Source organism: Vicia villosa, unplaced genomic scaffold, assembly GCF_029867415.1.
Source record: "Vicia villosa cultivar HV-30 ecotype Madison, WI unplaced genomic scaffold, Vvil1.0 ctg.001617F_1_1, whole genome shotgun sequence".
Classification (NCBI taxonomy): domain Eukaryota; kingdom Viridiplantae; phylum Streptophyta; class Magnoliopsida; order Fabales; family Fabaceae; genus Vicia; species Vicia villosa.
Window position 1 is genome coordinate 172,571 of NW_026705675.1, and position 16,287 is coordinate 188,857.

The following is a 16,287-nucleotide window of genomic DNA, read 5'->3' on the forward strand; positions in this document are numbered from 1 at the left end:
AGAAAAATCATAGGAGGTGAGTGTAGGAAGAGTTCATTGACTTTTGAAATTAAACCCTAATTTATTAAATGAGTAAATAAATAATAATAATAAAAATCAGAGAACTTAGCTTTATGAAAAGCATGGCGCATCGTCGAGAGAAACCCTGGTGCGAACCCTGAAAAACGCACAAAGAAATATTTTTCAGTGTATGGCTAATTCTTCGTAAACCCTGATCAGGGCACCAGTTAACCATGGTTAATAAAATAAATAAAGTAATTCAAACAATTTTAAATTAATTATAAATCAAATAAAGCATAAAAAATTAAAAAAATTAAAAAAATAAATGAATAAACAAATAAATTATTAGAATAAAATAAATATTTTTCATTATGTTATGTAAATTAAACAAAGAGAAGTTAGAAAGAAATTGCCTTTTAAAAAAGAATTCTAATGAATAAATCTAAACTAGTATAAATGAAAAATTAAAATTTTCTTAGCTGTAATCTGGCGTGGTCGCAGCCTGGGAGTCCCATGGTGGACCTGCACCTTGGCATGTGTTGGATCAAGCTGGCAGATGATCCTGAGGCTCGATTCTGAGGTTGTATAGTGAGCGTGCACTGAGTGCGCTTCAGGAGACTCCCAAGAATCGACCGATACCTTGTGCTTGGTTTGAATCTTGTAGAAATCTGGAATCCGAGATTGCACCTTGTCTTGAATTCTTGAGTTCTTTTTCAATTCTTCTTGACAGCAAACCCTTACCAAAAATCCCCCTTTTTGTCTGCACTTCCATTGTTTATATAATAGGGTCCTTTAGGTTAACAGAAATTGAAAAAAAATCTTCTTTGGATCAAAGATTAGAATTGGATTTGAATGTGACTTCAAAATCTTCTAAACTTGGCCAAAATCCAATATTCCTTTTTCATTTTTTTTATTAAAACGAGTTTTGAATAAAAGGTGATGTTTGGATGTTTAAAATTGATTGGAAATAAAATAAATCACATCTTTTATATTTCCTTTAATTATTTGATTAGAATTGTATTTTTAAATGAATAGGAATTCAATAAAAATAGAATAAAAATCAAATAATTGTGGGATTTTGTTTGAAGGCTCCTATTGACTTGGGGAACAAGATTGAATCAAAATAACTTAGGCCCATTTGCAAAAATATTCAAATTCTTTCACATTTTTCCCTCCGAAATAGCTCAACTTCAAGAAGGTCTATCTCTCTCAATTTTTGAGGTATGAAAGTGTCCTAAGACTTTTTAGAAACCTTAAAGAGTCTTCTAACCAGTGTTTTTGGTCCCATATAAAATTCTTTTCCTTGCTCCTTGTGTGTTCTTTTGAAAAAGATGACTTTTTGTTGACTTTATAGGTCAACCAGTCGGCTGTTTGACCTTCTGAACTTTTGAGTGACCAGAGCTTTGAGATAGGCCTTGATACTTGTCATAAAGGTAATGTGGGATATATTGATCCATATGAAATGCCTTGGAGCCATTGATTCACTGATCTCCTTTTGAATAAATCAAACTCTAGTATTAGAGCCTTGATTTGAATTTGTGCAAGAGAAGAAGTATGGGCAAATTTTGGGGTATGACAGCTGCCCCTGTTCAATTATCTTAAACCTGAAGATGTAGAGTGGTTTGTAGGCCAGTCGGTATCTGAAGGTGGAAGATGATTGAACACTAGAATACCAAGAAATTTGCCCTAGCTGAAGTAGGGACTTTTGTCGGAGATGAGCTTGAAGATGCCATCCAGGTGTTTGGAGAAGATGTATGATTGATATGGGCTTGAAGATGCCATCCAACTTGATATACTTGAGAGTCAGAATACGTCGTACGTCAGACCGTTTCTGAGCCTTAGACTTAGGTTGAGTCGTACGTTAAACTAGGTCTAGCTTGCATCCTCAGATGTCTGGAAAACCGTGCGTTAGGTCGAAGAATAAATTGTGCGTTAGACTATTCTCAATTGCATCCTCAGATGTCTGGAAAACCGTGCGTTAGGTCGAAGAATAAATCGTGCGTTAGACTATTCTCAATTGCATCCTCAGATGTCTGGAAAACCGTGCGTTAGGTCGAAGAATAAATCGTGCGTTAGACTATTCTCAATTGCATCCTCAGATGTCTAGAAGACCGTGCGTTAGGTCGGTGGATGAGTCGTGCATTAGACTTATCCAAATTGCATCCGTAGATGTCTGGAATGCCATGCGTCAGGCGTTTGCTTTGAATAAGATTCGAATCTTTGTAATGTACCTGTCAAACATTGTTAGTTTTTCATGCAATGCCATGATGCATGAGTTATATGCTTCTCAAAATAAATGAGGAATATGTATGTGATGTATGAATGTGTTTATGACTTATGATATTTGTTTATGTATGTTTATGACTTGTGATATATGTTTTATGACTTGTGTGGCTAGAATCGTCTGATTGAGAAGATACATTTCTATGTCATTGAGAGCTTGATGTTTTGATCTCTTCTTGGGAATGCTGAGCTGGGGATTTATGATTTCTGCTTGGGATGATCAGTAACTTGATGTATCCTGACTGAGGACTACGTTTGGAGAAGAGTAAAGTGTTGGAGAACCGGTGGTGTTGAAGATGTAAACTCTGTTGGGGAGCCATGTCTTTGTTGGACGAGAGCATTTGAAGATATCTTCTTAATGATTACTCCGTGGGGATGTGATTTTGTGAACCTGGCTCTGTGGGGAGACATGGGTGTCTTGAAAATTGCCCCCCAGTATCATAGTAACTTACTACTTGATTCAGGACACGCCACTGAGTATTGATCCAGATGTTGGACTGGACTTGCATAGATTTGCCCCAGCTAGTAGGAACTTTGGAAAGATTCGCCTCGCGAGGACTTCATGAGATGTGCACTATGGGCGACATGCCCCTATAAACTTAGGACGGTGCTCCTGAATGTTTTTGCTTTTGAGAGATTCTCGGAATCTTGACTTGATTGCCCCAGATTGATTGGACAAAACATGTCATGCCCCTTGTATACGTAAGAGACATGGCTTCTTGGAGTGATCTTGTCTGTCGGGATAACTTTCAGTCATTAGTTGTACCCTGTGCAAGTTCTTTCTGATGCTAACATTTGAAATTATGTAGCAGAATATGTTTAATAATGAATTCATGAGATGTAATGCATACATTTGTCTTGAGTTTTTTGAAAAAACATTAAAACAAGAGATGTAAAAGCGTGCTATTTGTAAAAGCATGATATTTGTAACAACGTGATGTTTGTAAAAAGAGAAATATTAACTCAGCATTTTGGTAAACCTTAAGGAGTCAGGATACCCTTTTGGTGACAGTATGCTTTCGAACTAACCATGCTTCAATTAGGACTTTCAAGGGTTGTAGTGTGGTTTGGTTCACGGTTTAAGAAACAAAGGATAATGGCTCAAAATTTATTTATACCCATCCCTTTCTTCGTGATGTTCTTCAGTCCTAAGCTCAGTTAATCTGGCTTATGCATTCAAGTTCCAAGAGACTTTTGGATTTGCACCTTTGATAATGTTGATGGTTCACAAGCAGATAGAACTTTTGAGATGGCAGTCACTTCTTCCTTTTGGTAGTCATAACGTTGTGTTGTTCAGGAATTTATTGACTTCTCTTTTTTCATCCTTTTGATATCCCTAACTTTTGCCTGAACTGTCTATTTTTGAGTTTACAGTCAGCGGGATGCCTTGATTTTTGCCTAAGTCATCTTTTGATTTTTGACTTAGCAGGCTTTTCTTTGTATATATGTTTTTTTCATTTTTTCCTTTTTTGAAAGATATTGACTGCCTTGTTTGGTGATTGATGAACTGTCATTGGCTTTTGACTGACATCTCCAACACTTCTTTGATGTGTGCGGACGAACGCTTGTGATTGAAACCTTTGTTGAAAGGTGTACTGAATGATTCTCTTAAAATAGAATGCACAGCCAAATTAACTGAGAACTACCCTGCCACAGGTTATGATCAAGGGTTTTAATTAGTACAAGAAAGAAACTTCTACTTCTTAGGCTCAAAGGGGTTGACGAGGGATTATCCTCCTTATATCTCCACTGTTTAGGAATTGAAACAATGCCTGTACATCATCAGCATAGTCCGCTCAAAAGCATACTGTATGAGGTTGCGGTATCGTTTTCGTCATCCTCCCTCAAAAGGTTTACAGCTTAGCAGGAGTTGAATATCATAAAACATATGCAAAGTAAATATGCAGTTTAGATGAGTGATAGCGAAGTAATTTATTCAAGACAAACATATGCAATGCACTGATGATGATTATTAAAACAGATAATGTCTATCATAAGACGATTGTTTAAACACACAGAAAAGAAACATGCAAATGCAAGTAGATCTAATGATCCAAAGTCCGTCCGTCTAGACGTCAATCAGTCTTGTCATGACTAGGCGTAGGAGCGGCGATTACCACAGGAGTTTCAGGAGAGTTGGATTTGATTCCTCCGTCATTGATCAGATCTTGAATCTTTATTCCTTAATGTCCAGCAATTGTTTGTGTAATGTCCAAGACTGTTGAAACGGTACGCGCACCTCGTATTGAGTTTATAGTCAGGAGTGGAGGTGTTAGCATTCTTAGGAGGGTCCCTTGGAGTAATCAATTCGATCTTCAATGGATGTTGTAATGCTTGAGCCAATGACATATTGATCTCGGTGAATTGACGCTTAGGTACGTCTGGCTTTCTTCGTTGTTGTGGGACTTGGTGTAGAGATTCAGAGTATCCGGGGTTCGAGCTTCTGGAATGTGTATCTGATTGAGAAGACCAGAACGGGTCATGCTTTAGACCATATCTGTAGAGGAGTATCAGAACGAGTCATACATTAGACCATATCTGAGGAGGAATATCAGAACGAGCCATACATTGGACTATATCTGTTGAAGGATATCAGAACGAGTTATTCATTAAACCATATCTGAAGGGGAATGTCAGAACGAGTCATACATTAGACCATATCTGATGAATAATGCCAGAACGAGTCATACATTAGACCATATCTGATAGAGAATACTTGCTTGTTAGAGTCGATGAGTTATTTGACGAAGATTTGGAATGTAAAGGGCTTGTCAGAATGAATCTCCAGCTCGATTATATCTGAGAGGAATGATTGTCGAGGCGGAACCTGAAAACAAAGTTAGAAATATGCGATGTCATGAATGAAAATGCAATGTTTTCAAGGATCTTTAGGAGTTAAGTTAGCAACAATGGAAAGTGATTTGGTCGCATATTTGTTTGAAGAATTCTGACTCTTGTCTTTGAACATCCTTCTTTGAGAATCAAGCTCACCATATCGAGTGGGTCATCGCCTCTGATTCGGTATACTTGTACTTTTGAATTTGAAAGCATGTGGCTAGAGGAAAATAAATCCTTTTGCCCCTTGATAGGCACTGAATCTCTAAATTGGAAGACACGTGGCTAGAGGAAAATAAATCCTCTTGCCCCTTGATAGGAACTGAATCTCTGAATTGGAAGGCACGTGGCTAGAGGAAAATAAATCCTCTTGCCCCTTGATAGGAATTTAGTCCTTGATAAGAGTACCTGAAATTGTGCGCCCTAAATCTCTAAGATCCTTGAAAGGGTTAGTTAAATCATGTCATGCTTATGATGTCATGATGTCATGATGTTATGCGAATGCAGTTCGTTAGACTTAGTGCGAGATGGTAAGGACAAACAAGTCCTTTCAACAAAACCTGCAAGGAAATGAAGGTTAGTAGCAAACACAAACAAGTCACACAAGTCACACAATTTTTGGCTTAAGGCTTGCATGGAGTCTGATCAGGTGTCCTTCCCAAGGGTATTTCTATGGATAAGGAGATTTCAGCAACGGGTTCTACAAGTTATCCAGAATTGTCAGCCCTTCTAAAGCACCCTCGGACATGATGCATTTGCACCATGCAATGATACTTTGAGAAAGAACCTATCTGAATTGTAGCATCAGGTAGCGACTAGTTCTCAACATTTGTCAAGAGTAGTCCCCCCACTACGTTCCTAAAGGCCAGGATGGGTTAAGGGTAACTAAAGGTCCTTGAGCTCCGGCGCACCCACAGACACATACATAGACCCCCCTCATTTGAGAAAGGTGTGCATATGAATATGGAGTCCTAACTCAAGTGTGAACTTCATATTGACTCATCTCCCACATATGTGAAAGAGGTCGCCATGACTATGCCACTCCTAATCTTAAGTGTACTTGAATCCGGGTGTAGGATTCGTCCTTCAGTTAATTCCCAAAACGCCCCTGAAAAAATAAAACAAACAAAGCAAACAATAGAAAACATTTAAAGTGAATCCTAAACTTTTAAGGTAACCCCTCTTTTATCGAAGATCCCCAGCAGAGTCGCCAGTTCTGTAACACGGTGAACTGACTTTTATTAATCGAAATGTGCGGTTAAGCAAGAGTCGCCACCGACTTTTATTTTATCCAAACAAATTCAGAAAGGCAAAAAGAAACAGAAAAAACCTTTAAAGAAATCTAAGTTCGGGGGGTAATTTATGCAAAGGGAAGGTATAAGGCACCCTTTGCATCCATGGTTTTCCATGGGCTCTTAATTGCTTTGCTTGCTCGTTTTCAGAAAATGTATATGAAAGAGGAAAAATGGACTTTAGCTCGTAAAATGAGCGTAGCCAGTTTTTGAAGAATTTTGAGAAAGAATATAGAAAATAGAGCATGGCAAGGCAATTAGGGGCAATTACCTTAAACTCAGATGATAGGTCTCTTTTTAGCATTTCAGAATGAAAGGGTCTATCCTTGCCATAAGAGGGCAGGAAGCCTTTCGTTTGGAGGTAGAAGGGTCGTCGAAATATCCTTTGCCATAAGACTGTCCCATGCCATAGGAGGGCAGGTAGTCTAAGGTAAGGATCAGAATAAGCCTTATTCGTAGGCAGCCAGAAGATACCTCAGCCTTTCCCGTAGGCAACTTCCGAGGGTCGAGGTCATGTTAGTGTATCGAAGGCAGCATCATTTTAGGGTCTCATGACCTTTGATTGAGGCAACATGGCTGAGGTATCCTCGTATTCGAGGGACATGGCTATTCTGCAAAAAATACACAAGGCAACAGGCAACAAGGCAACAGGAAGCAAAGAGGTTACCCCAAAAGTGTGCGTGGGTGCATCAATCATGTGATTAAATTCAGTTATTTATCTTGTAATTAGTGGTTCTATGTTCAATTCGAGGTTACACTCCCTAGGATTACTAACCACGCATTTAAATACAATCAAAACAAATATGGGGGAGGGAAATTGTAACCAGCGGATCCCTTAACAGGGTTTGACATAAGTAATAATGAACAAAGAAAAATCAAGGTTAGGGTTTTAGGGTTACCAGACTCGTAGCTTTGGCGGTCGACAAACCCTGAAAATTGAAAAGGAAGAATAAACAGAGAAATGTGAGTGCATTATTGGTTCGGAGGCGAATTTTGTTAACCCTGAAATAAATGAAGAAATTAAGGGTAAATAAACAAATAAAGAATACTTAGCTTCGATTAATGACGGTTGAGAATTGAAGGTATCCTGAAGCACTGACTCTGACCATCTGAGAATTGAATAGAAAAATCATAGGAGGTGAGTGTAGGAAGAGTTCATTGACTTTTGAAATTAAACCCTAATTTATTAAATGAGTAAATAAATAATAATAATAAAAATCAGAGAACTTAGCTTTATGAAAAGCATGGCGCATCGTCGAGAGAAACCCTGGTGCGAACCCTGAAAAACGCACAAAGAAATATTTTTCAGTGTATGGCTAATTCTTCGTAAACCCTGATCAGGGCACCAGTTAACCATGGTTAATAAAATAAATAAAGTAATTCAAACAATTTTAAATTAATTATAAATCAAATAAAGCATAAAAAATTAAAAAAATTAAAAAAATAAATGAATAAACAAATAAATTATTAGAATAAAATAAATATTTTTCATTATGTTATGTAAATTAAACAAAGAGAAGTTAGAAAGAAATTGCCTTTTAAAAAAGAATTCTAATGAATAAATCTAAACTAGTATAAATGAAAAATTAAAATTTTCTTAGCTGTAATCTGGCGTGGTCGCAGCCTGGGAGTCCCATGGTGGACCTGCACCTTGGCATGTGTTGGATCAAGCTGGCAGATGATCCTGAGGCTCGATTCTGAGGTTGTATAGTGAGCGTGCACTGAGTGCGCTTCAGGAGACTCCCAAGAATCGATCGATACCTTGTGCTTGGTTTGAATCTTGTAGAAATCTGGAATCCGAGATTGCACCTTGTCTTGAATTCTTGAGTTCTTTTTCAATTCTTCTTGACTGCAAACCCTTGCCAAAAATCCCCCTTTTTGTCTGCACTTCCATTGTTTATATAATAGGGTCCTTTAGGTTAACAGAAATTGAAAAAAAATCTTCTTTGGATCAAAGATTAGAATTGGATTTGAATGTGACTTCAAAATCTTCTAAACTTGGCCAAAATCCAATATTCCTTTTTCATTTTTTTATTAAAACGAATTTTGAATAAAAGGTGATGTTTGGATGTTTAAAATTGATTGGAAATAAAATAAATCACATCTTTTATATTTCCTTTAATTATTTGATTAGAATTGTATTTTTAAATGAATAGGAATTCAATAAAAATAGAATAAAAATCAAATAATTGTGGGATTTTGTTTGAAGGCTCCTATTGACTTGGGGAACAAGATTGAATCAAAATAACTTAGGCCCATTTGCAAAAATATTCAAATTCTTTCACATTTTTCCCTCTGAAATAGCTCAACTTCAAGAAGGTCTATCTCTCTCAATTTTTGAGGTATGAAAGTGTCCTAAGACTTTTTAGAAACCTTAAGGAGTCTTCTAACCAGTGTTTTTGGTCCCATATAAAATTCTTTTCCTTGCTCCTTGTGTGTTCTTTTGAAAAAGATGACTTTTTGTTGACTTTATAGGTCAACCAGTCGGCTGTTTGACCTTCTGAACTTTTGAGTGACCAGAGCTTTGAGATAGGCCTTGATACTTGTCATAAAGGTAATGTGGGATATATTGATCCATATGAAATGCCTTGGAGCCATTGATTCACTGATCTCCTTTTGAATAAATCAAACTCTAGTTTTAGAGCCTTGATTTGAATTTGTGCAAGAGAAGAAGTATGGGCAAATTTTGGGGTATGACAGTCGAAAATGGCATTTTTGGGGGGCAATTTATTAGCTAGATTTTCTGATATATCTCAAACTTCACCATGTCAAGAAGAAGTTTAAAACAATTGGAGAAATTCAGCTAATTATGTTGATATTCCTTCGACAAAAATGTTAGAGGGGCATTTTGACATATATATTCAAAGGAACATGTTGAAGTTCCTATACGCGCAATAGTATTGGGGACTTAGTATTTTCTAGAGTGATTTGAAGAGTATTTCGACTGAGGAAGTTGGAATATGAAACGAGGTTAGATAACTATTTTTTTGGCCTTATCCACATTCAAAGGACGCGTGAAAGCAAGTTAAGAGTGAAAGACATGCAAGAGAAGACATGTCGACTTCTAGAGAAAGGAATGTTCGCAACAATTATTTAGATTTCATTATAAATAGGAAATTCTAGTGTTAGATTCTGAATGTTGAAATTACTATAAAAACTCAATGTACTCAAAGTATCTGAGCGAAGTGAGAAAAGAGTTTAATCGAGTGCATTATATGTATTCAAGCACCACCTTTTATTTATACAATGTTTTTTACATTAAGTTTTTTTCTACATTTTACTTTTTGTCGAAGCCTTTACATTTTCTGCATTCACATTTGTATCTTTTCACTTTATCTTAAAGATTTCGCCCATGTTGAAATCTACACCTTTTATTACAGAAAAACAAAACAAAAATAACAGAAACTTTGTGCACATATGTCCTAGGATCATCTTGTCAATCATGCAAGTAACCTTTTGAAAGACGAGCGCTTGTTTACCAAATTTCACGGCAAACAAATACGTAAGAAAATTTTTTATTTTCTTATTATATAAGATTTACTCTTAAAGTAATTGTGTAGATTGATTTGTACCAAAAACACTAACATTATGTCAATTAATTGTGCTACAGGATTTCAAAACATTAGTTGGACTTGTAGATAAGTTTCCTCATCCTTTCCACAATGAAAACTATCCAATTCAAAGTCTATCACATGCTAAATTTTGTCTGATTTCTATCAGTTTTAATTTAACTTACAAAAGACCTTTGTAAATAAAGTTATAAGCAAAAGACTAACAATGTATATTAATCACAAGTTGCATAATTATAATCTTAGCTAGTACTTGTTAATTTCATATAATCTCTACTCCTTAGGCTTTCTTAGAACTCCTTAACTTGTCCCCAACAGTCAACATGCCTACCTAATTCCTAAATCACAACAATTACCAACATCAATTATTCATTAAACTCACCAATTTATCAAAAACATAATTCCATCATGGAATTCATAGGGATGTTACACTGCCACCATGCAATTCAATCCAACTCACTATTTATAAGAGTGGGATTCATGGCCTATGGCTCAAGAATCATTTTCTCATGGGAATTCATATGTGACTTCATATAAATTTAGGGTTTAAGGAGAACCCCATTAACCTAAGCATAGAAGACCAAATCATAGAATAATTTCTCACCCTTACCTTGTTAACGTAGACTTTTTCTTGCGAATTCTCAACAATGGTGGAAGTCTTCCACTATGCAAACTTTAACAACATTTTTCTTGATGAATTGAGACTTTTTCCTCGAGTTATTTTCAACATACCCAACTTCATACATTTCGGCGTTAGCTCACAGACCAAGTTTAGATCCCTGAAATGCTCAATCAAATCCATCTTCTTGACCATTAACGCTGTCATATGTAACGACTTTCTACTCAACGCATCAACTACTACATTAGCTTTATCCGAATGATAAATCAACACGAAATCGCAATCTTTCAAAAATTCCAGTCATCATCTCTGCCTTAAGTTTAATTTTTATGATTGGTGAAAAATTTAAATCCTAATCTCTATAAATAATGCCTCCAAATCTTAAACACAAAAACCATTACGCTAATTCTAAATCTTAGATAGGTAATTCCTTTCATAATAAGTCAAGTCTTAAGTTATTTAGAAACATAAGCCACAACTTAATCTTTATGCATAAGCATACCAACTATGCTCAACTTAGACGTATCATAATACATCACAAAAAATTTACTCAAACTTGATAGCATTAAGGGTCTATTTGGTAAAAATAATGGTTGACTGATAAGCTAGCTGATAGCTTATGGCTGATGACTGATGGCTGATGACTGATGGCTTATAGCTTATAACGGATGGTGAGACTGATAGCTTATAAGCTAATTAAAGTGTTTGGTAAAATTAGCGTTTCAATTAACTTATAAATGTAAAATGACATAAAAAATATTTAATATATAATTATTTTATTTTAAATTAAAATAAATTATAATGGTTAAAAATGGATTTTAATTAAAATAATAAGGATAAAAAAGGAAGAAAAAATAATAAGCTATAAGACATAAGCTAAAACGCTATTTGAAATAGCGTCTGGAAAATAAGCTATAAGCTAGTAAAATAAGCTATAAGCTCATGGTAAAAAAGACTGTTATCAAACGGGTCTAAATTATCATATGAGCTTATAAGACATAAGACATAAGCTCGAAAGTAAGTCTTACCAAACAGAGCCTAAGACTATACCCAACTTAGACGCATTCAAAAAAGCTTATGAAATTATTGAGATGTGAGAAGAGAATTTTCTCTAAATTATCCAAAATGACCCGTATTGTATTTGGACTTGGTATTTTAGTGTCCAATCTACATAAATGTGAGTGGGTCCGACTTATCGTAGCGACCCATTACCCCTCTAACCAATTCGGTTTTCCATATCCGTTTAGTTTTGTTTGTGACCTGACCACCACCACTTTCTCCTCATACCGCACAATCACCCAATAAAATCACAATCTAATTCCACGTATAGTACTGTAGTACAATACGATCAAATATACGAGTACACGACTCAAGTTTCCTATTTGACCCGAAACTGTACTATACTATCAATTCACGGATGCACCAGAATCCCCAAATGCACATTTATTACTAATCACCAAACCATAGCAATAGCATAGAAGAACCCTTTCAGATCTCACTCCAAACGGAAGAAGAACACCGACATGGATGGTGGACACATGCACGGCGGCATGGATGGTATGAACCAAAACTCATCATCATCATCAAATGGAACCATGACGATGATGGGTCACAAGATGCACGGCATGATGCACATGACATTCTACTGGGGAAAAGACGCGTTGATTCTCTTCAACGACTGGCCTGCTGGGGATACCGGTATGTATGTACTGGCCTTGATAATTGTTTTCGTCATGTCGGTTCTCATCGAGTTACTCTCCCGAACCCGCTTTATTAAACCCGGTTCGAACCCTGTCACTGCCGGTCTGGTTCAGACGCTGTTGCATGTGCTTAGAGTTGGTCTGGCTTATTTGGTTATGTTGGCTCTTATGTCCTTCAATGGAGGTGTGTTCTTGGTTGCTGTGCTTGGTCATGCTCTTGGGTTTCTCTTGTCTAGCAGTGCTTTCAGAAAACAACAAAACCATGATGAGCCTTATGATCTTCCTCCTATATCTTGTTAACTGTTTTTATGTTTCTTAGTCATGATAATAATCATAAATTATTGAGTATTAATTTGCAATTTATGTTTTGGGTTACAAATTTTGGTTGTTTGCAAAAATGATTATTTAAGCTTGGTACTGTACGATAGAGAAGACAATGGATATGCGATGCTTTGCAATAAAATGACCTTTTGGACCCTGTAGGTTCATCTAAACTGTTATGAAAATATTCCTTAGAACCGTCAACATGTGTATGTGGATTTTGGATGATACATCATACATACATGGAGGTGGTATGGCCACATGGGCACGGAAAGAAGATAGGCCGCATAGAAACAAATTGATTGTTTGTGTGAAGATATTTCTTGCACAAGGTGCCAATAGGAGTGGAATTTTCGCCATTCCTTATTCTCCATACATTCTCGGTTCTTTCTACCCCGCATTTTGCTTAAAATCTCCATTTTACCCCTTCTAGTTTATGTGATTTATTTTAATTCTTCTCGACTTTTATTTATTGTTTTGCAACAAAACCAATTCCTTATAACTCGTTTTTAAAATTTGGTTGAAATTGAAACACGATAATTCGATTGGATCAAAATGCAATTAAATGGGGGAACCGGCGCAAACCAAAAAAACCGATGAATGAGAAGGTTTTTTTTTTTCTTTCAAAAGGAGAGAGTTTTTTCTCTTAACTTAAAAGTAAACAATGTCATTTTAAAATAGTTAATAGTTTTTTTTAATAATTAAAATTTAGAAAGTAATAAGAAATACAAATCTCAATATCTCTAAAAGAAAACTAAAAAAAAAGTTTTGTAGACACAAATTTAACGGTGATTGATGTTGTCTTTGATAAGGAATACCAGAGTTTGATCCCACAACTTTGATCGAAAAGAGGTTGTGTTGGAGCACAAGGTTGGAGATAAAGATGATGGAAGAGAGATATTATTCAATTGAAAAACGGTTACAACGAATGATTCTACATGATATCAATTATAAAATAAAATGCAATATATACTAAATCTATATATTTATATTGGACCAAACTATCTGAATATTCAGAGCTAAAATCAACAACACCAATTGCATTTCTCAAATTGATGAAGTGTTCAGTCTTGACAGCTTTCGTCAGCACATCTGCAAGTTGCTTCTGGGTGCTACAGAGAACAACTTTTAACTCTCCGTTTTGGACTTGATTCCTCAAAAAATGGAACTTTGTGTCAATGTTCTTACTCCTCCCATTTAGCATTGTGTTCTTGTCAAATGCTTATGATAGATTTGTTGTCAATCATCAACTTACAGGCTTGCTCACCTTGAACTTCAGATCCTGTAACAAATTCATCAACCAAACAACTTGACACGTAAAAAGAGCACTTGCAATACACTCAACTTCACAAGTTGACAACGCAACCATTGGTTGCTTCTTAGAGCACCAAGAAAGGTGACTTCCTAAATACTTGAAAAAAATCCAGAAGTATTTCTTCTGTCAACTCTGTCTCCACCATCAGAGTCTGAGTAGCACATCAATTCTGAAGAGAACAAAACTCCAAACTTCTGAGATCCCTTAATATATCCTAGAATCCTAACAACAACTTGGTAATGTCACCACTTTGGTTTGCTTCTAAATCTACTTACCCTTCCAACTACATAACTGATGTCAGGTCTGATATTACAAAAATATCTTAACGAGCCAACCAATTGTCTAAAAGTTGTAGCATCTACATTATCACCCTCAGCATTAAAGTTTAGCTTGTGATTCCTCTCAGCAGGTGTGATTGCAGACTTGCAATTTGTTAACTCAAATCTCTTCATAAAATTCAAGTTCATACTTCAGTGGATGTAAAATATACCCTTCTCAGAGTATATAATCTCCATCCCAAGAAAATATACCATTATTCCATATCAATCATCTCAAACTCATTCATCAGTGCTCCATAAACTTGACTATCTCATCAGAACAACTTCCAATCAGCAATATCTCATCATCATAGAGACATATCAGAATCATATTGCCTTCAAAAATATGCTGAACATAAATGCCATATTCCATCTCACATTTCTGAAACCCCTGCTTGAAAAATGAATCAATCTTCAAATGTCAAGCTCTGGGCGCTTGCTTCAATCCATACAAAGTTTTATGTAACTTGTACATCATCCCTTCTTTATTCTTTTTAAAAAAATTCAGGAGGTTGTAACACATAAACTTAATCTTGTAAAGGTACATTCAAAAATGCATATTTGACATCCATATGTATCGTAGACCAATTCCTATTAGCATCTATAACAATCACCAATCTGGTTGTTTCATGTTTAGCTACATGTGCAAATATCTCAAAGTAATATAACTCAGGTTTATGAAGAAAACCTTTATCTACTAACCTTACTTTATGTTTGCCAATTTATCTATCTGCTTCAACTTTATTTTAAAAACCCATCTGACACTGATGGCTTTCTTCTCCTTTGGAAGCTAAGTCAACTCCCTAGTCTTGTTTTTTTCTATAGCTTCAAGTTCTTCTTTCATTGTCTTCAGCCAGACTTTCTTCTTGAGTGCTTCTTCTGTATTCATAGGTTCAAAGTATACTAACATGCCACACTCAATGAATTCTCCTTCAGAGTCTATTTCAATAACGCATAACATGTCAAATTTTACAAACAATCTGAGCATTTGTCTCATTCTTTGTGGTCTTTGAACTTGTTATAAATCTTCTACAGAACCAGGAACATTGTTAGCTTCTGGACCTCCTCCAAAAACACTTCTTTCAGAATTACCATCTTCAGAAGAATGACTACTTCCAAAAGTTTAACCCACAAAATCTTGACCACCAGATTCTGGACCACCTTCAGAGTTTGGATCACTTTCAGAGTCACCATCAGAGTCACCTTCTGAGTCGCCTTCAGACTTTGATTCATCCTTATAATCAAAATCATCGTCTGATTCTGACTCGTCTTCAGAATATACTTTAGAATCAGACTCGACTTCATCTTTAGAGGCATCTTCTGATTCTGACTCATATTTAGAGTCTCATTCAAAATTAGAAATCGCCAATTGCACAAGTTCATCATCAGATTCATAAGCCATAAATAGCGCAAGTTCCTCATCAAAATCTCTTCTAGATATTTTTGCTTCTTCTGACTTTCTTTCCTTGTTTGATCACCCTTAATAAAGTCGCCAAACCTATTACAACAGTAACACTGAACCATTCTCTTGTCAAGCTTCTCATTTCCCTTTTGATGTTTCTTCTCATTAGAGTACGAGGCTTTTGACTTTTAAGAACCACCATGTCTTTTCTTGGCTTCAGATCCTTCTTGACAAAAGAAGCTTTCAGAGCCAGTGCTACCTTTCTTTCATACGTTCTCTCAATTAGAAACAACTCTTGTGCTTCTAGACTGCTTTGCAACTCTTCAATTTTCATGGTGCTCAGATTCTTAGAATGTCCAGTAAATATAACAATGTAATTAAACTGAGGAGTAAGTGATCTCAGTACCTTCTTAATAATCACTTGTTTTGAGAGCGTTTCTCCACAAGCTTTTATCTCATTAATCTTCATGTTGAGATTCTCATATTGCTTACGTAGACATTGATGCTTTACCTTCTTCACTGATGCGTCATCGCCATAGCTCCGTACCAGTTTGTCCCACGCAGCCTTCGCTGTCATCGGATTAGAGATCTTCTCAAACACATTCTCGTCAAAGACACTGATGGATGTAGAACA

The 16,287-nt window shown here is 36.0% G+C and overlaps 1 protein-coding gene across 1 annotated transcript; it reads left to right on the forward strand.

Moving 5' to 3' along the window:
• The first annotated feature begins 11,835 nt into the window (after positions 1–11,835).
• LOC131636023 (copper transporter 6-like) lies at positions 11,836–13,562 on the forward strand. The gene has a single exon (XM_058906669.1). It carries the CDS (start codon positions 12,122–12,124, stop codon positions 12,596–12,598), a length of 477 nt encoding a protein of 158 aa, XP_058762652.1. The 5' UTR covers positions 11,836–12,121; the 3' UTR covers positions 12,599–13,562.
• The last annotated feature ends 2,725 nt before the right edge of the window (positions 13,563–16,287 follow it).

Coding starts and splice junctions, on each gene's coding strand:
- LOC131636023 (XM_058906669.1), top strand. CDS start 12,122: ATGGATGGTGGACACATGCACGGCGGCATGGATGGTATGAACCAAAAC.